Genomic DNA, 22,321 nt, shown 5'->3' with positions numbered 1-22,321 from the left:
TTGTACTAAAAAACGATAAAAGCATAGACCGCGAGCCGTGTGCTATTTTTCGTTTGACAGACTCACAGTAATTTACATAATTTTACTTTTTCGCCTACCGCGCATGGCTCTGAGCAGCTGAGAAGAGGAGGATGACCGCTTGCGGTCTAATAAAAGCAGCGACTTATTGTGAGATCTCCATCTTTTCCGCCAGAAAAAGTAAGACGGCATAAAAACTTTGAATCACTGCAAGGCACTAGGCACACCCTTATACCTACTGTGCGTAAAAACCTGGCTCTAATTAACCTGTTTCTTATTTTTGCGAGAGAAAAATCTGCTTGAACAAATAGCTCCTCTTTGACTCGGTTGACTGGGAACCTGGCGGCTTGCAATAAAACACCTGGTTCTCCAAAAGAGTGTGTTGATGTAAATCTACATAATGAAAGCTCAGCTCATCAGTAACGGTTGGTGGCAAGCTGATCTTCGAATCCTATCAGCACCCGCGTTCTTATTAAAGTGGAAAACGTCTACACCTTAGTCAAAGTAGCTTTACCACCCAAGATTATACTGTATTGTTGTGACCCATTTACTTTGTTATACTGGACAAAGAATGCTTTGATTCCTACCCAGATGTTGCTCTCCACGCGGCCAAGATGCTGGCTCCTCCTGCGGCTACGCTCCATAGGTTTATGCAATCGCGTGGGTTACTTTTGCGGGAGTAGAACCGGGAAAATTGAAAATATTCGCTCTCAAGTCTTCTGAGCAGGTGTGAAATTGTTTTTTATATATATGACAAAGATAGGTTTAATAGCAAAAGCAGCCATAGAAAACACTAATAAACTCTTCGTGTCCATGCGGCTTTCTCGTGAGAAAAACCAGGAAGTTGTACACCTTTTATGCAGCTCACTAGCCGCCGACCCGGTAATTACATCATTGTGACAAACAGGATGTTCCAATTATTGGCACTTCTTTATTAGAAGTTTTGTCCGCTTCAATATTGACGGATTTTTGAGATGTCAAGGGACCTAAAAGAGCTGTTCATCATTAGTAGATTCGAAGTTTCTGTAGTACAAAGTTAAGAAAGTCTTCATTACACCTGCTCCAGTGAAACCAATGGGAAATGTGTGAAATGAAGTGAGTGTGGATTTCTGGGCTATAGAAAAATTTATGTACGTTCATGTCAACTCATTTCTAGTAACTCTTTGATATCGCTTTGTTTTCCTACAGACAATTGGTGCCAGATGCATGAGACCTGAGTCGTATTAAAAGGACCCATCATTGTAAGTTTCGGCTTGTTCGTATTCTGTATTTGTTAGTAAAATGATAGATGATAGCAAACCGTGAAACAGCCCGCACATTCCACCGCACGCTGTTGGTTGAGGCTTTCACATTCGTAGCATGTGGGCCGAGTGGGCAAAAGAAAAACTTTCACCTTTTTTCACTCCTTTTCCTTTGGTCTCCCACGTAAGAGCTTCCGCATCACGTTAATCCAGGTCTTAATCGACCCTTATATATGTAATAAATCAAGGCAAGAGTCGTCGTAATAGTCTCGACCGTGTTTACTCAAACTTTACTCTTTTTTGACCACGAGGTCCTAGCCCTAGTTTTACATCATGTAATACGACACGAAATGTCCTCTACTCTACACTATCCCCTCTCTAATTAAAAGGGTGAGTCTCCGGATTCACGGACAACACTTGAAAGTGTAACAGTGTCAAAGTAACCAGTCCAGTTCACAAGCAAAGGAAAGAAAACTAATACAAAAAAAACTGTCCATAACAAATCACAGTCTCAATATCCTCTTAGTGCTCGAGCCTTCTTTAACAATTTCGGTCTCAGTTTCTTAATCCGATCTTTTTCCATGGTCTGCTTGTCCTCCAGCATTTGTACGCGATCTACAATTTGCTGTAGACTACTGATAACCCATTCTCCATAACGGTCTGGGGGTCTTCTCACTCGCACCGGTCTTCGATTCTGGAGAGTAGGCTCCGGTTCCAGTCCTTCACCTTCATGTTCACTCCCTTCCTCCTCGCCACTGAGGTCAGGTGGGTCAGATTGAGTTGGTTTGCTTGTAGCATCTAGGGTATCTACAAGGGGGCCACCGCCCTTAGTGTCTGGCGCTTCCACTGAAGGATCACTTCTAACATCCCTTTCCGCCCCGCTGGGCTGGACGTCATCCGACTGACAACCACTAATCTCTGGCGTATCGGGTTGTTGGCTTGACAGTTCAGGATCACCTTCCAACAACTCACTCTCTTCTTCATCTGCACTCATTGCTACCCCAACAACTGTCCCATCTTCTTCTCCCGGCATCGACTGTGCATGTCCTTCTTCAACAGTCTCCACTGCAGGTGCAGTGCCCAAACCACCAGTAACTACTTCACCCACTGCCTTCTCCTGTTTTCTCTGGTACAACCTCAAGTTGTTGAAATGGACTACCTTGGACCTCCTAGAACGTCCTGCAACTTTTCTAACACAGTACGTAACTTCGGTGACTTGTGATACGATCTCGAACGGACCATCCCACTGTCGGTGAAACTTGCTTGCTTCACCTGGCCTTAGCTGTGGGGTGTAGCGCAGGACTAAATCTCCAGGTTGATAGACCGTGTGCTTCACTCCCTTGTCGTAAGCATCTTTCTGGCGTCGCTGAGCAACCTTCAGATTCTTCCGTACATCCCGGTATGCACCTTCTAAATCCTCCTGTAGATTAGCAGCAAATTCAGTGTACGAGCACTCACTGTCCTTAACCCCACCCATCATCACGTCCAAGGGTATCCTCATCTCTCTTCCGAACATCAGTTCAAATGGAGTGTGCCCTGTGGAGGCATGGATGCTACTCCGGTAGGCCATCATGCAATAATCCAGGTGTTCATCCCAGCTCTGAGGTTTACCTCCAACTTTAGCTTTCAACATGCTCTTAAGGGTCTTGTGTAGGTTCTCAATTTGCCCGTTGCCCTCTGGATGGTAAGCAGTTGACCGCGTTTTGTTGATCTCTAGCAAGTGGCACATCTCTTCAAAAACCTTCGACTCAAAGTTACGCCCCTGATCACTGTGGATGCTGTCGGGCACACCGAATCTGCAAATCCAGTTCCTCACAAGCACCTTTGCACAAGTTGTGGCACGTTGGTTAGGAATTGGAAACGCTTCAGCCCACTTGGTGAAACTGCACTGCACGGTTAAAATGTAGCGATTTCCTCTTCGTGTCCGAGGTAATGGTCCAACTATGTCAATGTGGATCCTTTGCATGGGATTTCCAGTGGCCAATGGCTGCAGAGGTGCTCTTGGCTTTGGTCTAGACTTGCACTTGGCACAGGTAAGGCAACCATCGCAGTACCGATGCACGTCCTTTGTCAAGCCCGGCTTCCAAAATCTCGCACTCATTTTCTTCAGGGTCTTCATTCTCCCCAAATGGGCACCTGCAGGACCATCATGAACTTCAGTAAGCGCTGGCCTAACCAGGCTTTGTGGCAAAACTATCCGTTGCTTAGTTGGAGAGGTGTCTGTAGGCGACTGAAGATAGAGCACTCCTCCCTTCAGCTGCAACAGGTCAAGTTGCGCCCATACTGCCCGAGTGGTTAGACTCATGGGCTGAAGTTCCTCAGTCGTCGGTTTCTTCCACTCTTGTGACAACTGCGCTACCACCGGGCCAATATCAGGGTCTTCTCTTTGTGCTTGTGCCACTGCTGCAGTCGACCATATATCCCTCCCCTCACACTGCTTATGAACCGTTGGCAACCCTGCCACAGCGGCTACCTGGGGTCGGGCTGACGGAACACACGATGGGCACTCTCCATGATGACGCCTTGGTCGCCGTGACAAGGCGTCTGCATTACCATGCTGTCTCCCCGGCCGGTGCTCAATTGTATAGTCGTATTCTTGCAGGCGTTCCAGCCAGCGGGCCACTTGCCCTTGGGGCTCCTTGAAGGACATCAACCAGGTTAACGAGTGGTGGTCAGTTCGTAGGCAGAACCGCCGTCCAAGCAGATAATAACGGAAATGGTCAACATAGGTGACTAAAGCTAACATCTCCAACCGAGTAGTGCAATAATTTCTTTCATGTTCGTTCAAAGAGCGACTCCCGTATGCAATTACTCGTTCTGTCCCATCAGGTTGCAGCTGAGATAAGACTGCTCCGATTCCCAAATGTTGGCTAGCATCTGTGTCCAGTATGAATGACCCTGCACCGGCGTTAAAATCTGGATAGGCTAGGACTGGTGCACTGACTAATCGGTGTTTGAGCTCTTCAAAGGCAGATTGTTGCTCTTGTTGCCAATGAAAAGGCGTGTCCTTCCTACACAGTTTATAGAGTGGCTCCGCAATGATGGAGAATCCGGCAATAAACCGCCGATAATAACTAGCCAGACCGAGGAAGCTGTGAAGCTCTTTGACGTCCAGCGGTGTTGGCCAAGTTTCAACTGCTTTAACTTTCTCTGGATTCGTCCTTATTCCATCACCGGAAACAACATGACCCAGAAAGGTAACTTCTCTCTTCAGGAACTGACACTTGGTTGGCTTTAATTTCAAACCCGCTGCTTGTATTCTGTCAAAGACCAACCGTAGGCGGTGAAGATGTTCTTCAAATGTAGAGCCCCAGATGATAATGTCATCTAAGTACACAAGGCAATGTGTCCAAGTGAGTCCACTGAGTGCCAGATTCATCAATCTGGTGAAGCTTGCTGGCCCATTTGTCAAACCAAATGGCATAACCCTCCATTGAAATTGTCCACGATGAGTTGAAAACGCAGTTTTGGGTTTGTCCTCCTCCTTCACTGGCATCTGCCAATATCCAGAGGCCAAATCAAGGCACGAGAACCACTGAGCACCGCCCAGGGCCTCTAAGACATCATCAGTCCTAGGCAGCGAGATAGCATCTTTTTGTGTGTACTGGTTAAGTCTCCGAAAGTCAATACACATACGGTAAGTTCCATCATGTTTCCGGGCCAACACAACGGGGCTACTCCAGGGACTTTGGGACTGTTCAACCCTACCATTAGCTACGAGCTCATCCAGCTGTTGGTCAATGATTTCTCTTTGGTGAGGGGGAATACGGCGCGGTGGTTGCTTAATTGGTGTACAATCACCCGTATTAATTTCATGTTCCATGAGATCAGATTTCCCTAAATCCGAACTGTTCATAGCAAAAATGTCCTCATACTCTTTCACCAGAGACGAGAATTGTTCCTTTTGACCTTCTGAAAGCCCTTCCAGGTTTTGTTGTTCACAGATTGTCCTCCACTTTTCTCCCTCTCCTTTTGTCTGCTCACTCTTCCCCACTGTGCTGTCAATGGTCGAACAGAATGCATGTGGCCGAGAGGTACTTTTCGATTCTGAGTCAACTCCAATGGGAATTATACTACCATTCACGCTGCTAATAGGGTGATATTCGGCAATAGGAACATCTGACCGTATCTTGATTGGTCTATCCGAGAAGTTGGCAACTCGAACAAGGGCCTGTCCCGCCCTTGGAACCACAAGGGAACGAGCTATGCAAATTTCCGATTTTCCCTTTAGTTCCTTTGAGCCCTCCAAGATCCCAGGGCTTCCCGTATTTTGTTCATATCCCTCTTCCAATCTAGCTCCTAGCACTTGTTCAGTCCCCGGCTCTACTTCTACTTCAGCACACAGATAAAGTCTACAAACACTAGGTGTGACCTTGCAGTATATAATAGGAATTTCAGCATCTCCTACCACAAAGGTTCCCGTGTCATAGTGAATTTGACATCCATACTGCTGAAAAAAGTCTGAACCAAGAATACAATCATGTGCTAGACCTTGCGCAATCATGACAGGCCAGGAGCAATCCATGTTTCCTATGCGAAATCTCACTTGGGTTTCTCCTAAGACAGTCAGTTCATTGCCATTTGCTGTCGTTAATGTTCCTATCACTGGTTTAAGTTTAGAAACATATCCACTTTTCTTCCATGTGTCCTCGCTCAACACACTAACCGTAGCGCCAGTGTCCAACAATACACAAGTTAAACAATGATTCACAAGTCCAGTAATATAGATCCCGGAATCAGATATGGCTGAAATTACACTGTCATTCGCGGTTGTATTGTAATTTACCTCACGGACATCACTGTCTGACAGGGCCACACGTACCGGTCCTACGGGGACTGTCTGGCCCTTGGCAGGCCCCGAGCTCCGTTTCCCGTTGTATTAGTCGGACAATCACGTGCAAAATGACCCTGTTTACGACAATTGTAACACACTACTTCGTTTCGGCGCCGTGGGGCTGTCACGGTTTTTGCTTCCGTTTTCATTTCCAGCTCACGAATTTTCTCATTCATGCCAAGAACTAATTCCTTGAGCTCGCGTATTTCAGATGAAATCTTCTCACTATCAGCCGAGGCACCAATCACATTAACAGATTTCTTCTTCTCAACCGCAGGAGCTGCGCGACAAGCCTTACGAGCACTTTCCAACTGGCGAACCACACGCACAGCTTCCACGAGCGAACTCGGCTGGCTCATAAAAACTCTCTCACGAATGTCATCACTAATTGCTACACCTTGAAGAAACTGGTCCCTTGCCAGTTCCACTTTAAACGAATAGGCCGCCTCTGGGTACGCATTTTCGACCAATTCCATCAAGCTATCCGCAAATCCATCGAAATCTTCATTTGGCTTTTGGCATCGTGCCCGCAACTGCAATTTGTAATCTTCTTTCGTCTTCCCCGAATCAAATCTTCGAGTCAACTGATCAGTAAATTCTTCGAACGGTAGCGATTCCGAGAGCTTGAGCAGCTCAACAGCTTTGTAGGCCGGTTGGTCCAATAATGTAAGCAAATACGCTCGACGATCCACCGGTTTGATGTGCACGAGACTTGCGTATTGCATGAACTGCGAGAGCCACGTTTTGAAATTTTGGCCCACCGAATAAACGCGTGGAGCTCTTACGTTCCTCCTAACTTCGCTTTGTTCGCTTGACGCCACCATACTCTGCTTTAGAGCTTGAGACAGGGTATTTACGAGCTGCTGCAGGTCACTGCCCCCTTCGTGTGGCTCTACTTTCGGTGGTTTCTTCTTTTGTTGTTGTTTCAGCACGGGTTCTGTCGATTCAAGTTTCGGTAACCCTCCTTCGGCGCCTGCGGACATTTCATCTAGTTTCGGTAACCCGCCTTCGGCTCCTGCTGGAGTTCCATCTTCTTCCATCTTTATATCCCAGTTCGCTGCCACCAATGTAATAAATCAAGGCAAGAGTCGTCGTAATAGTCTCGACCGTGTTTACTCAAACTTTACTCTTTTTTGACCACGAGGTCCTAGCCCTAGTTTTACATCATGTAATACGACACGAAATGTCCTCTACTCTACATATACTCGTAGACGTAATAATTTCCTAACATAGTCAGACGAGTCCATTTTTATTTCATCTTTATTTGATTGCTTTTGGAAACAAAAGAGGAATTCGGGAAAGCGGTGGAAAAAATTATGGCGGGATGGAGGATTTTCGTGGGGGGAGCGGGAATGCAGGATTCGGACACCCTACCCCTCCCCTCTTTCCAGACCCTGTAGTAAGCGCTGGATCAATTTATAAATTCCTTTCGACAAAAAAAATGTGCTTTTAGTACGTGTTTATGGCTCAGTTTGAAAAAGACTGGAATGCAAAGAGCCCCAGTAAGGCACGATTTAACCTGCGTAACATCGGAAGAGTTGGTTGGGGGAGCAAAGAAGACCAAAGAAAGACCGAGTAACCGGGATTTCCAGATTAGGTAACGCGAGTAATGAAACGTCCCCGCTCTTTAACTCGCGCCATTTTTCGCGCGGCCTTTGACTCTCGTTCCTCGTTTTTTGCTCCCGAAACTGTTAGGTACGATTTCGATGTTCTCAGTTAAATCTGGATTATCGTTAACTATTATGGTTAACCACAGGGTTAACCATTAATTAAAAGGACTAATGAACGACAGAGATATTTTACGGACCGCACAAGCCAACGCTTATAGCTTCGGATCATTTGAATCAAAAGGCTTAACCTTATCCGTTTTCAAGTTCCATCAAAGCACAGTTAATTAAAGTAACGTATTCTGCTAAAATAAACTAGGAGCAGAATGACCTTGATGACCATCGCATTACCTGAGCCAGTAGAGGAAAAGGTGAGTTTTTTATTTGAGTCCAAAACGTTTATCTTCAGTGGCGTTGTGTTATAAGCCAATAATTCATTAGAACAGTGATTTTTCTTCTCAGTGACACCTATAATTTCAGCCTTTTTAAAATCAGTAACTTTTGCAGTGAATGGTGAGGTTTATATAAACACTTCGGGCGTTCTAACCTGCGTTGGAGGCGTTGACTCGCAGTGCGTGCGTGCGTGCGTGCGTTCGACTTGCTACAAGCAGCTGTACAAGTCGACTTCTCAAAAGTTGTAAAAAACCGAACGAAGCGAACTTCAATAAGGTGGCTCAGTGACTGAGCGAGCGACTATTATTTATTGTTATTTGTAAGTAAATTTTACTCATTGGCGCTTTTATCAAGATCCGCTGCCTGCTAAACCGCCTTGATTAGCTATTTAGCTATTTGCGAATGGCAAAAAGCAAATAATCATGTATGAAAACGTAAAGAAACGTTGTTGAAAAGTCTTAACTTAGTTTCTTTTTGCGGGTCAGTTTACTGACAGCAAATCTACTCTGCTAGAAGCAAGTTGTAAGGCTACGTAACCGATTTATCATATGATTTCATTTACATCGAATCAGGAGTGTCATGTGATCCATCTTTATCTAACTCCTAGTTGATGTCTTGGGGGTAGTCATCATAACGGCTTATGGAGAATCTTCGAAACCGAAACACTTTTGAAGGCAAAACCACAACGACAAACCATTGAGGGTCAGCCGGATATTTAGTAGATTTGGATCAGTAAAATCAATAGAAAAAAATAAAGAAAGAAAACAAAAATAAAATGGTGAATCATATTTTCCCGATAATTCGGTTTGCGACGCAATCCTTCAACTGGTGCTTAAAGAAAAAAGGAAAAAACTGAGGGAGGCTCCGCTCGAAAGGGTTACCTTTTTCAGGCTTCATGTGTATAAAAGGGCGGGGGTTTCATTGGTTGAAGTATATGAAAGTGTGGGAAAAACTTTCAATGCAGTCTGTGAAAGGTCCTAAAAGGGATAACAGACGCATTTTATGGCTGCCAAAAAAATTTTAGGTTTAGTGATTTATTAGCCTGTGTACAGACGTCCCCTCCTCCCTCAGGAAAAAATCGGGAGAGGAGACGAAAACTCAGCAGAAAATGAATACTTAAGCGACTAAACACAGCTAACGGAACAAGAAGTTGATATTTTCGTTGAAGAACAAAGAAACCAGAAAACAGTAAAAAAAAAATAAAAAAAAAATCGGATGTCAGCAAGTTTGTCAATTTAATTCTAGGGTCGCCTCGTTCATGTATTTTTCTCGGTTTAACTCAGTCCAAATTTAGGAACCTTTTAACAACGTTGAATTTTTGACCTTTGCATTTTCTTTCATGAATTTCAATGAACTAATATTTTGGGAGGGTTTTTAAATCTTCTGTTCTTTTCCTCCCTAGAGTTTTAAATTCAGTGTGAATTTTGCTAGCGTTTGACTAAAATCACTTATTTGAACGCAATTTTTCTATTCTACTATTATGAATAGGCCATTTGCACGATGACGTCATGTTACTACTACGACCAGAATCATTCAGGGTTTTGTTTTCTTATGCAAATTACGGCTTTTATTATTTAAGCCTTGCTGAGAATACCAAATTTAAATAAGAAAGGACAAAGGAAAAGGATTCTGGTCGTAGCAGTAAAATAACGTCATCGTGCAAATGGCCTATTTTAATTAATAAACATTTTGTTATGAATATTTATTCCTAAACAATTTTGGAGTTTTAAAAACGGTGTCATTATCTTTATAGGCAATAGGAAGCCAGTCCAGCAAAAACGAACTGAGTTTGCTGGTCATCTTGTCCTTTGACCGGCCAGTTTGCGCTTTTCAGCCCTGTCCGGGAAGTGCTGTCAGCCATTTCAGCTCTGTTTTCTTTGTCTCTTCTACATACTTTGTCACCATGAATGTCTGCCCTTTCGCAGGGAACAGAACGGTCACGTCCCAAAAATACCCGAAAACCACCCTATTCTTTTAAGATGGAGTTTAATGAACACGTTTTTCCTCATCAACAGGTCAAACCTTTGCTAAATTATAATTAAAGGATGATGGCACAACGCAAAAAGGGTGGATACACAATTTGAACGCCTGCATCTTACAAGGATATGCATGCCACCTGATGGCATTTCAAAAGGCGTTTTCACCAGCAGCAAAGGTATTGTAACCGTTTTTAATCTAGTAAAAATTAGTGGTGTCAACATAATAGGTAACGATGAGTTTACTAATGTGGAACTTAGGCGAGAGAACGAAAAAATTAGCTTAACGCACTGTCTTTCCCTGGCATACAAATGCTCAAACGTATTATACTAATATGAAGATTATGTTTCCGGCGATAAAAGCTAACGTAAAACGGGCAACATTGCAAGTTGTTTTGCAACATTGCTGCATTTTGGAGGAGGCGCGGGGGGGTGGGGGGGGGGGGGGGTACAGAACAGTGTTTTATACGTGGAGGTTCAAACCCCTTAATCTTCTGTATGCCATTTTTGACAGAAAAGGTATCCCTTCTGAAAAATTTCATTAACAAATGGTACAACTTTTGCATACCTAGTGAATCCTTTTCAACTGCTGCAAATGGGCCGTCTTTGAAATATGAATAAATCACAAATCCGGAAGGTTTTGCGTCTTTTTTGGTAGCCATAAAAATGCAACTGTTAGCCCTCTTGGGCTTTACAGACCGAAATGACAGATTTCCCTACCCGCTTTTATATGCTTCAAATGCTGAAATCCTTATCGTTTCATTTACCTAAAGCGTGAAAAAGGAACCCCTTTCGGGCGGAACATCCCAGTATAGGCCATTATAGGGAGCACCCCCTCCCCCCCCTCCGGGAGTAAGTGTTCTCTAGTTAGCAAGTAGGAGGCAAGCGTCCCGTCCGGGGCGAAGGGCTAGTAATAATTTTGGGCGCTATTTAATTTCTACATGCAAAATAAAAGTTGTAAAAAGAGAGAAAGGAAAATATGTAAACTGCATTATAAACAAATCATTTTTTTGTATACTGCAGCTTGTTAGGGTTTTTTTGTACCGAAATTAAAACATCATAAGAAGAAAAATTGTTCAAGTACCGAACAAGCCTCAAATGAGACTGTTGCTAAAAAATTCTAGAGGTACCTTTTTGCAAATCCAGGCAGATATATTTTTCCAATTTAATATTACTTTTTTAAGTTTAAGTTTGAAATACAAATCGACTGGCGGAAAGGTACCCAAGTTATCCCTTGGGGCGTTAATTTCAGTTTCGGGATAAGCTCAGATCGCGTGCGTATTCTTCTCAAGATTTTGAATCTCGTTTACTGCAATCGGCAAACATCAGATTCAAAAGTTGACACATTTTTAAATTCGGAAAAGAACAGATTGAAGAACTGTTTGAAATAGTTCTTATGGATAAAACTGGCACGGAACTATTGCCAAGTGAGATTCACCAAAAACCACATGTAACTTTATTTCTAAAGTTTTTCATCCTTAATTTAAACTTGTAATGTGCAATTCATATTTCATGGTTCAAGTCACTCATCTTATTTTTTTTATGTACAAAGCAATTTACGACGTTACGAAGCCTACAATTTATAGCACGAATAGAAGTCAAATAAATAACAGTACCATGTCAAAAAGCGTATGAAATTGTAACAACAACAACAACAACAACAACAAAAAGGATTATCCTATAATTCTCTTACCCATTTCATATCTGCAAAATATCTGTTACTTTATGATTATCTTCATTTTTTGCTTACATTTTTAAAATATAGTACAAGGCTACCAGCACCTTTAACTGCTGAACATTCCTTTTTAGAAAGAAAAGAGGCTAGTATACATGTACTTCTCAGTGACGAAATCATTTTTACCAGCTGTCAGAGACAGCAGAAGGAAAACGAGAGACAGTCCATTACAATCCTCTGTGGATGTAGTACATGTCGAAAAAGGCGGAAATAGAAACGGAAAATTCAACTTCTAAGTTGTTTTTCTTATTTGCACTAAAACGTTAGAATAAAACTTCCAACTGGGAATATATTTTTACATATGAGCAGTGAAATGGCACATGGAAACGTATGCAAAACTATTACTTTATAACACGTAAAGTAATCTGTCAAAAATACTTTTCAGCTCCTAGATTTTTACCACGATGGCGTCAAAGCTGTAATTTTTTTCTCCAGAGAAATTCTCCTCGTAAAAGCTCCGTTATTTCAAACAGATACCGAATCAGCAAATAGCGATCTAGCAGATAACTAGGCGTCATTTTCTATTAAACTTGCTTGATCCACTTTCCTATCCATCATTGGGTTATAAACAATTTAGAATTCTTCTGCTTTAAGGAAAGCCGCAATTTCAGCTCTTTTGCGACTCGAGGAGACGGCTGAAATTCAGACTTCTTTGAACAACACAAGTCATAGTGCTCCGAAAAGGCAATCTCTAAAGGCCTCAGATTCGATCTGTCATTGTATATGCGATAAGAAGACTCATCATTCTCGTATACGGCAAGTAAATATGCGTTAATGGGCTTTAAGGTGTAAAAGCGTCTTCAAACAGTTCAATCACCTTACAGACCGTTTTTTCTTTTTCGCCTCCTCACTGCATTGAATGGAAAGATCAGTGTTGGTCCTCTCATCTGATAGATTTCGACCATAGCCTAAATGACGCACCTTCCTTATATACTAAGTTCTGTAATTTTCCTCGCTGTTCATCTATCACTTGACTGTGTTAGATCAGTTTCTTCTTAAGCCATCTGCCTCATCTCTAAAGAAAATTATAAGAGCCCTTGGTATGTAAGTTACTTTTTTTGAAACGTTCAATTTAAGGTCTCCCTTTGGCTCAAAACTTTAAGTGAATAATGCAATTTGTTTCTTAAACTCTAAAATTGAAAAAAACAAACAAACAAAAAAAAAAACACGCAAATCTCCTGAAGACAAACGCCCCTTAGCGTAAGAAAATCATAATTGCCTTAATGGTCGTAGTTTTGGGCATTATATTACTAAAGTTTATACCTTTTTGCAAGTGATGGGAGTGGGAATGTGTGAGAGGTGGATGGGTCGATGGACTTTAGAATTTGATTTAACACAGTTTAACATTACTGATGCCCGCATGAAGGTCAAAAAATATAAACGGCAAAAAGTGGAGTCAAGCAAGGAAAAATACTATCTTAGCTATGGTTTTCATTTGCTGTTTTACGGCGTAGCTTTCTAAGTGCTTTCTGTAATCGCTTTTGTGATCTTTTCTTCATCTTCTTCTCTTTCCTTTTCATCTTGTTCTTACGCTTCCATGAGTTGGAGTATCCTGGATGCGGCATTTTTCTCCCATTTCCAGTGTTACCAGCGTTTTCCTTAGTTCTGTATGCTCGTAGCAGCTGCTCAATATGATCTCGGAGTCCAATGTACAGAGCATCTTCCACATTCTTAGTTTGAATGATAATTTTTGAAGCTCGTTCAATGAACTGAACTGTTCTTTGTCCCCTCCGTCCTTTGTGGCCTGGCCTCATTTTGCCGCTTTTGGACACAGCTATAGTCCAGTTTTCATTGTAGGCAGACACGAATTCTGTGTAGTGATTTTCAGCGTACTTCTCGTAAAAGACACACCTTCTCGACCTTGTGGCCTGCAAGAAAGGGCACATTGTTTTACTTCTGCTATTTTACCATCGAAATGATGAATATATGAATTTCATATATTTGACGAGACTGCGCAGTTCAAATGTATGAAATTTGTATATCAAGTTCATTATAAATTTTTTATCTTCATCTTTCGCGGAGTATTACGAACCTGATTTAATGCCAGCTCCCAGCTTGCTTGCTGGCTCAATTGGTTAGAGCGTTGCACCGGTATCGCAGAGGACAGGGTTCGAATTCCGGAAAACATGAATTTTTTCAGGCTTTCTTTTAGCAACTGCAATTCATTTTCACTATCATTTTAATCTCGTACTCAAAATCTTCCCTTCTGGGAACTTAAGACTTCAAAGTTGTAATTGGTAAAGAAACGAGCTTTGTTTAAACGCACTGAAATATTAAACACTATCACCGGTGACAAAAAAAGTCTAAAGGTACAGGTAATCGATCTCAGCGCTCGTATAAAAAGTTTTATCTTCTAGTAGCTCCCGCTTAAGGAATATGTGAAAGGTTTTCAAAGGATTCATGCCGGTAAAGGTGAAGAACTGCCACCCCTTTCAGGTTTTATTGGAGACACACAACTAAGAAAAAAAACCCTAGTGGAAAATAACCCGGTGACGTTTTCTCTGAGAACCTGGTGAAGATATATATTGCACTGGGTCTGTTACAGAGGGGTGTTTTCTTAGCCCTGTTAGCTTTCATTTCACTAAGTTTTTTGTTCATTCATTTACCCTTTGCTCTGCCTCACTAGCATTCGTGCTATCAATACTGCTAAGGGGAAATAATTTTCCGTTATGTCATGTAAGGACGAAATGTATGAAAAGGAATCGACGGAATATATATATATATTTAAAAACACAAAGTAGAATGTTGTTTGTACCAGTTTTCCAGAAATAATTCTCCCATATGTCAAACACTGGTTTACATGTATGAGGCAAACACTTGAATGTAAGCATTAGTTACAAACACACTGGCGTTAGTTACGAAAACCCTCTTTTCCTGTCATCTCGATTTTATAGGAGTTGTGTCACGAAATTTACCATAATTCAAACGGCGAGAGCTGCCACCAAATTGGGTGAAACATAAAAATAACAGCTCAAACCGTTAAAAAAGGTATGAACAACACAGAAAATACAAAGAAATGCACAGATGAAAAACTTGAAGAAGATTAAAACGGATTGCAGTACTCATACTTGGGGTTTTTGAAAACTTATTAACCTAACCGTTTTAAAAGTTCATTGTTGTTGTTTGTAACGTGTGATTTAGGAGAGATATTCATTTGATACGGAGCTGTGATTTTTTCTTTTACGATAAAATTCCTCGCTAACGTCATGTTCCTTGGCGAAAAAAATACCGGTGTTATTGGCAAGTTTAATCAAGAGAGGAGCTTTATCCTCTCTTGGTTTAGTCCAGTGAACAAGATAGCCGTGCCGGAGACAGCCCCTTTGACTCAATTTCGAAGTTTTGGCGCCAAAATTATCTTATGCATGCCAACATCCTTGTTGCTTAATATGGCTTCCTCATACTTGCAATTAACTAGTTTTTATTGTGGCACCATCCCTGTGTTAGGACTTTAAGAGAGCTTAGAATTGAATTTGGACCTTTTCCAACTTTTAAAAAATGGTTCAGCTAATTAGGTTCAAGATTAGTTTGATTCGATAAGGATATAATCCCCTAGGCGTCTCCTTGGATCCCCGAAAATAAAAAAAAATATTCTCGAAAAACCATGGATTATTATGTAGTCTGAAAAACTTTGAAGGATACCTTTTTACTTTAAATATGGTTACAGTTCTTGATGTCTTATTGAGCAAGTTATTCAGAAACAGGCTGGACAGGTCGGACTGAATTAACACAAACTGACATTCAAATCAGTCGCAGCCAAAACCTACCATTTTGTCGAACTCATTTGACAGGTACTTCCATAATACGTTTGTTAAATGGTTAAGTATTTAATTTAAAAGGTTCAGTTGCTTATCACTTTTTGACATGTTCAAGAAATCCGTTTGGCTATCTTTTGTCCGAAATGCAGGGAATTTTCCCATGCGTGGGTTATATTGACCAAGTGTCATTCCAAGCCAAATATGTGGACAGCTTCACACGCGCAACGCCTTTTTTTGGAACCGTAGCGGACACTGCATTCTTCTTAGGAACACATGTGACTTGGTGCACATAATTGTGCTAGAAAATGATTGGGCTCAGTAAGTACAATCCCCTGGAATGCTTTTCTCCAAGGGATGCAAATTTGCCAGATTCCACTGCATTATTTAATCCTTCCTATTATTAAAGAATACACAGCACATTGTAAACATTAGGGGCATAATATAATGAAATGACACAAGCAACAAGAGTTACCTTTCTGCCGATAAACGTTGCATTTCTTTTTATGCACAGGTAGTAATCAGTCAGCGCTCCGCGAATGCGTACCCTTCCGAAATTGTCCGATTCAATGACCAGTTTTGCTGCAAGAAGAAGAAGCAAGGATACATCAATTAGAAAACAGTCTCATGACGTGTCAAACAACTGAGTCTGGTTTGTTTGCACAGGATAAAGTTCGAAAATTCTTTTCGGAAGCTTTTGCATTGTGTCTAAGAATGCTTTAATTTTTGATATGTGTTTCGGTTTATCAGCTTGGGATAGACATTTTCTAATCCCTCATGCCTCCCAACTTCGTTAAAACCAAATAACTAGAAACAAGCTCTTGCCATTTTTGTTCTAAACGAGCCTCGAAATGCATTTAGAAAAATGAACGTCGTTTTATAGAGCTTTTTCCACCGTTTTCAGAAAACCCTACTCATAGACTTAACAGTAGACTTATTTTCGGCCTCCGGCTTGACAGTTTTTTGACCAAAAGGTTTGATTGGGACCTCATAAAGCTATCAACAGAATATACTGACGCCGCTTAGGGCAAACAATAGTGTACTGGACGTAAATAGATTAAATTAAATTCCTCGCTCAGTTATGTGTCGACCTAAGTGTTTCTCTTAGGATTAGGCCTGTGCCGCAAATAAGGTTCTTTTGAAGACAGTAGTGTCCTAGGCGGTCACCATCACATCCTGTTTTACTACGTATAAAGTAAACTGTGAATGCCGTACATACTTTTTTGGTTCGGTTTAGTGATAGCATTAGCTTTTAACATTTCTCTGCTAAAATTGATCTCGTAATGATCAATGCTAAGTAAAGCCTCGCGAACCAGCTAAGCAAAATGCTTTTCACAGTAAACAACATTGAAAATCTAAGACGAGAACTTTTTATAAAATCAACGCATTTATCCTCATGAGATTTTCTTAATCACTCACAGAAAAAAAATGTATATATATAAATATATAGTGTAGGTTGAACTTGCATCTGAGTTACCACATCTAATTGCAAAGTTATAAATGAGATACGTGCCTAAAAATGGAACAAAGTATTTTGAATGCGGGATATGTGGTTTAAACTGCTGCTATCAAACGTGCGGAATGAAAAATCACTTCTTAACACGTAACACTCGAGATAATCGCTTTACTTCGTGGGGAGCCTTTTAAGAGAGTGTTTGACGACAGCTTTAAAGGCGTTAAACTTTCAGATAAACGTTTTAGAAAGTGTTCTTTCGATGATAGCAACAAACAACATTTCTGCGATGCAAGGAGCAAGCTTAAAAGCAAAATTTGAGCGCTTAATATTTTATAACATTTTGTAAATATTGGCAGAATGTTTTGGGTCACCTTTTACTTCTGTCTCTAACTATACTTACCGTACTTGTCTCCATCCTTTCCCAAAGCATCAATTCTTTTTCCATGTATTCGAAGGTGACTTCGACTGGAGCGCGAATACAATTGTGTTTCGCGGTGAAATGGCAAGCTTCTGGTGTCGCTTCGTCTTCTTTCCGTCTTGACGTGCTTATCAAAGTATTTCTCCCGATCCTGTGGTTAGATTTTTTGAAAGAATTTTATGCCATAAAACTGAGATAGGTGCTTGCGGTTGATGCAAAAATAATAATATCTCTAGCGCGCTGGCTTACCGTGTGACCATGTCCCAGAATGAAGGTTATGAAGCAATTCCTAAAACGAACGGGAAATTTTGTCAATTTATAATTTCGTTAACCGCTTATGCGTGGGAGAAATACATCAAACGTCGACGGTGAAATATAGAAAAATTTTCCGCTTCAGATGTTAAGTAAATTGGACAGTGTCTTATGTCAAAAAATCGGAGTGCTATACTTACAACGAGATAAACAAAAGGTATCGCTTAAATGTCGGCGTATACATTGAGCTCGTTTTGATGCGCGTGACTAGGAAGGCCAGTCGATTCAACATGATTAAAGCTGAGTGAGCACAACAACACAGCACAGAAGAGAGAAAAATTTCCAGCATTCCAAAAACCCACAGTAGTTCTTCGCTCAATTATACCCTTTGTACTCGACCTCAAGGATGCCGCCGCCTTTCTTTTTGTGTCGATTTTGTTCCATTATAACGTGGTGAGAGTTTGTATGTACCATTGCAGATAACAAAATTAATTAAGGTAATCGCTTACAATTAGAGTTGCGGTAGGTGGGCTTGTCTGGTCTCCTTAAATAAACAACAACGCAGAAATAGAACAATTAACTCGTCACAATAGCATCGACGATTTAGAACTCTTTCCATATTTTTTTTTACCTTCACATTTGATCGTGCGTGAAATTTAACAAGCAATTTGAACTAAGAACATAGAAAGCCCGGCGTCAAAACCTCCCTAAAGTTTCATTCAATTATCCCATGTGAGGACAAATTAACTGGGTGTTTAAGGAGGCGTTAAATGGGACTATTGTATCGTCACTCCGTAAACAGCGTGTCAACTCATCACTTTTAAAAGTTTCTATTAGAAAATTTTGCAACTTTGGTACTCCGCTGTTTCCTTCTTTAAGATTCAATGAATTTAATTTCAAGGAAATCATGAATCTCTAGTGAAAACATTGCGCACCCGGGGAAGTGGTTGAATGATCGTTATTCAGGAAGAACTCGCTGATCAATTTAAGGTTCACATGCAAAGGTATTGTAAGGCAAAAGGAACAGTTAACTCCCTGCTGAGCGAGAGAAAATACCACACTCGAGGAATAAGTATTTTGAATCTTAAGACTTCGAAAAACAAATCAGATTAATAATATTATCATCGATATTATTATTTTTGTTATTATTTTCTCGTTTATGTCATTATCATAATTAAGCTTTGTTTAATTAATTTAGTTAATCTAAATCTACGAACAACCGACGTAGTCTTGTTTTAGCTTTTTAATAAAACAGGATCAGTTAAGGACGAAGAAGGTCAATCGGCAGTAAGCATTTTTATTTCTTTTTTTTTTCTTTTGAAGCAGAAGCCTTTGGATGAGATAGCTGGCATGGTCATATGCATTTCGCATTTTAGTGGAATTTGTTAATAACGTATGTAACAGTGAATTTTAATTCGATTTGGAAAGCTCGAATGCTTTTAAACTAGTTCTACGGAGTTCCTACCCTACACGCTACTTGGCACGGTGAAGACTGAAGAAACGTTTTCGTGAGTAAACAGATTAGATCGATATTTTTTATACTTCTCAGTCTTCCTCCTCATTTTCAGTCCTCTCCGTGCATAGTAGCGTGTAGGGCAATAACAAAAGATCTCCAATATCCCGGAATAGCCACCTCCTTGGCTAAACTAGCAATTAAGTGCCTCCCATTTCTTGTCCTGATCCTCTTTTTAGAATATTAAGAATACGAAACATGGAAAACCCAGTTTCTCTTCTCACGATGCCATTATTCGTGTCTGAATGTTTTTCACCGTTCTAGTTTTCCTAATGTACGGGTTGATGGAATGGAAAGGCACTTACCAGCCGAGGCTATCTCACCTTTTCCCCTATCGGTATCTGAAGGTGGAAACGGCTTGCTGCTATATCTTAATTAAGCAGGCTGTAGGTATCTGTATGTGCTTTTGAAAAACGCTGCCTAGGAGTGAGCCGGCTAGCTATAATTAAGAATCATGTGTCACTATGTGGACGAAGTGTAGAAAGCACCAGGGTCAATTCACACACATGAAGTCCACCGTCTAGTACGCATTAGCTTACTTGTCAACGATCTCAGCCCCACTTTCGGCGAAGCAAGACAAATCCTTCATTTAGTTTAGAAGAACAACAAAAAATGGTTTTTCTTGTAAGAAACCTTTCTTTTAAAGAAGGTTAATGGAGTGAAATGCGTAAATTTTTAAGATCATATTGCAGACCGTGAAGGCGGATGATTGGTTGAAAACATTTTATTTTCAGCCCTTTGTAAACAAGTGCACCTTCTCGTGGTCAGAGTGAAAAAATGTAACACAATGTAACTCTTCTTTGTAAATATTGGAATAGCCAAACTCAACCCTCAATGGTCGGCTGGTTACCTATCGTTTACCACTATGCCACAACGAAGAAAATGCAGTTTTAATTTTGCCATATTGTAAGTTATCCTCGCCATTCTTAATGCTTGAATCCTACTGCAAAATATGTTGTGGAAAACCGTTTCTAACCTTGCCATCAAGACTCAGATAAAAACGTCACGTTCTGACTTAGCCTTAGTTCAATATAATAGAGTACTATAAAAGAAGGATTTTAAGACTACAATGCGCTAAAATTTATTTGTGAATACACCCGAATTACTCATGCTTACGAATCTAGTAAAGTACATCATAGACAGAACTAAGTAAGAAAATATGTGAGAAAAGATAGTCAGACAAGAGAACTAAATTAAGACAGCTTTCAGACCAACCAGTCTTTGCGAATGTGTGTTTTTTGTTTTTACCTTCTTCTCTGTTCTTGTTGGATATTAAAACTGGGACCATTAGGACGTGAGCCTTCCAAACGTAGTCATTCTATGATTGAAGAGTGCAAGTTTAGCCCGGGTAGGGAGTGGCATGGGACTACAGTATAGGAATGCAGAAAACTTTTCCTTGCAATGTCAAAGGATTATGACCAAGCCTAAGTGACCACACCTCGTGGTTAATTAACACAGGATGAAATTGGGCGTCACCAACAATCATTCGCAATTCTCACGAAACCTTTGGACCACACGTACTTTGGAACTTGTATGATACGTTTCTCCGTTAAGTTTTTGCCTTTTTTTATAAGTCACCATTGATTTAGAGGTTTAGAGGTCCAAAGCCTCAAGCACAAGTTAGGTAGAAACAAGCGCTTTGACTTTCTCTCTTTTGAGGGACCTAAGAAGCAGACCAAGTACCATCTCATTAATTTTCCATCTGGTTACTGTTATTTTATGCTTGACGCATTTCCAATATTCATCTATCAAGGTGGATCTTTCCTTAATCATTTTTTTTACTAATGCCAATAACAGCTGTTTATATCAATATACACTGCTGGTAAAATCACGGATAACAAATATATTGTAACGGGGGCCTGAATGCTATTGTCAGTAATTGCCACCCCATACTAACTTGATGATCATCTGAAGCTGTATTCCGCTCAGTCCAGCCAAAATGTTTCATTTGTTCAGTTTGAGAGTACATTTCAAATAAGAGATTTTATAAGCTCGATCAATTTTCTACTTACTTTACTAAACCTTAAAATTTTAAAGTTATAGCTTATGTTTCGCTTATTCATAAAACAAACACCGGCGTTTCAGGGAAACTGCCCCCTACCCCTCCCCTAAGCCAACATTTTGCCCTAAGTAAAAGTAAGTGTTAATGTTGGCTTAGGGGAGGGGTTGGTAGGCAGTTTCCCAGAAACGTAAAATGATCCAATTAAAAGTTGTTATAAGATAGCTCATAAAATGTATTTAGGAACATATTAATATAAACCCCTGTTTTCTTGAATGCGGATAATACTTCTTTTGCATAAATATTAAGTCACATACGTCAAACGATGACCAGCATGTATCGTTGAGTTAGCAAGAGTTTTTTCAGACTGTGAGGTTCAGTAAATAAGTAAAACTGTATCTGAATTTTCCACCTTGAAAATCTTTCCTGTTTATTATCAGTCACAATTTCACAGAGAAACTCTTTCTATCAGTTTTCCCAGCCACTCCTTAGCTATAGACCAAAATAAGTCGGATCATTAGGGGAGGGATAGGTGGGCAGTTTCCCTGAAACGTATATTGATCGTTTTTAAACACATTTTAGTTGACTCGAATTTATCGATTAATTTTAAAGATTTTAACAAAACACTTAACTTATTTGTTAATCGCAACGCCTTGTTTGAAACGAGAAGCCTTGTTTGGCGTACAATTGTTGAAGCTTCGATTTTCGGACGCTCGATTATGTCCTATTGCTAAAGTGTTCGATTGGCACAAATTTTAGGTGAGTTCGATTATGTTCGATTACCCAACCCAATCGAAATCAATCGAACGATTGGAGTGCGATCTGGCTCGATTGACTGCGCCTTGCAAGCACGATGGAGTTGCGTAAGATCTCATTCGGCAAAGTTTTCTTTAGACAACTGAATAAGATATACAGAATCCTCTCGTTCTATTGTGTCTCGCGATGACCAAACTTTCACTTTGTTAAAAATGGAAACTAGAATTTTCAGTGCGAAAGTGAATGCCTAAAGATCTCACTGATGATATAAGAGCTACTATTTCAAATGTACGATAAGTTGGAAGATCAGGGTACTGTACTTGTACGATAGATACAGGCTTGAAAATTAAAAGCAATATAACGTTATCATC

General features: G+C 40.6%; 1 protein-coding gene across 1 annotated transcript; it reads right to left on the bottom strand.

Moving 5' to 3' along the window:
- Positions 1-13,050: 13,050 nt before the first annotated feature.
- LOC140932623 (fibroblast growth factor 17-like) lies at positions 13,051-18,153 on the bottom strand. The gene is made up of 5 exons (XM_073382138.1): positions 17,883-18,153; positions 17,680-17,719; positions 17,413-17,581; positions 16,032-16,138; positions 13,051-13,672 (listed from the first exon to the last, which is right to left on the bottom strand). Exons 1-5 carry the CDS (start codon positions 18,029-18,031, stop codon positions 13,223-13,225), a joined length of 915 nt encoding a protein of 304 aa, XP_073238239.1. The 5' UTR covers positions 18,032-18,153; the 3' UTR covers positions 13,051-13,222.
- Positions 18,154-22,321: the final 4,168 nt, after the last annotated feature.

This window comes from Porites lutea, chromosome 4 (assembly GCF_958299795.1).
Source record: "Porites lutea chromosome 4, jaPorLute2.1, whole genome shotgun sequence".
Classification (NCBI taxonomy): Eukaryota; Metazoa; Cnidaria; class Anthozoa; order Scleractinia; family Poritidae; genus Porites; species Porites lutea.
This window is presented reverse-complemented; position numbering and strand designations above follow the sequence as displayed.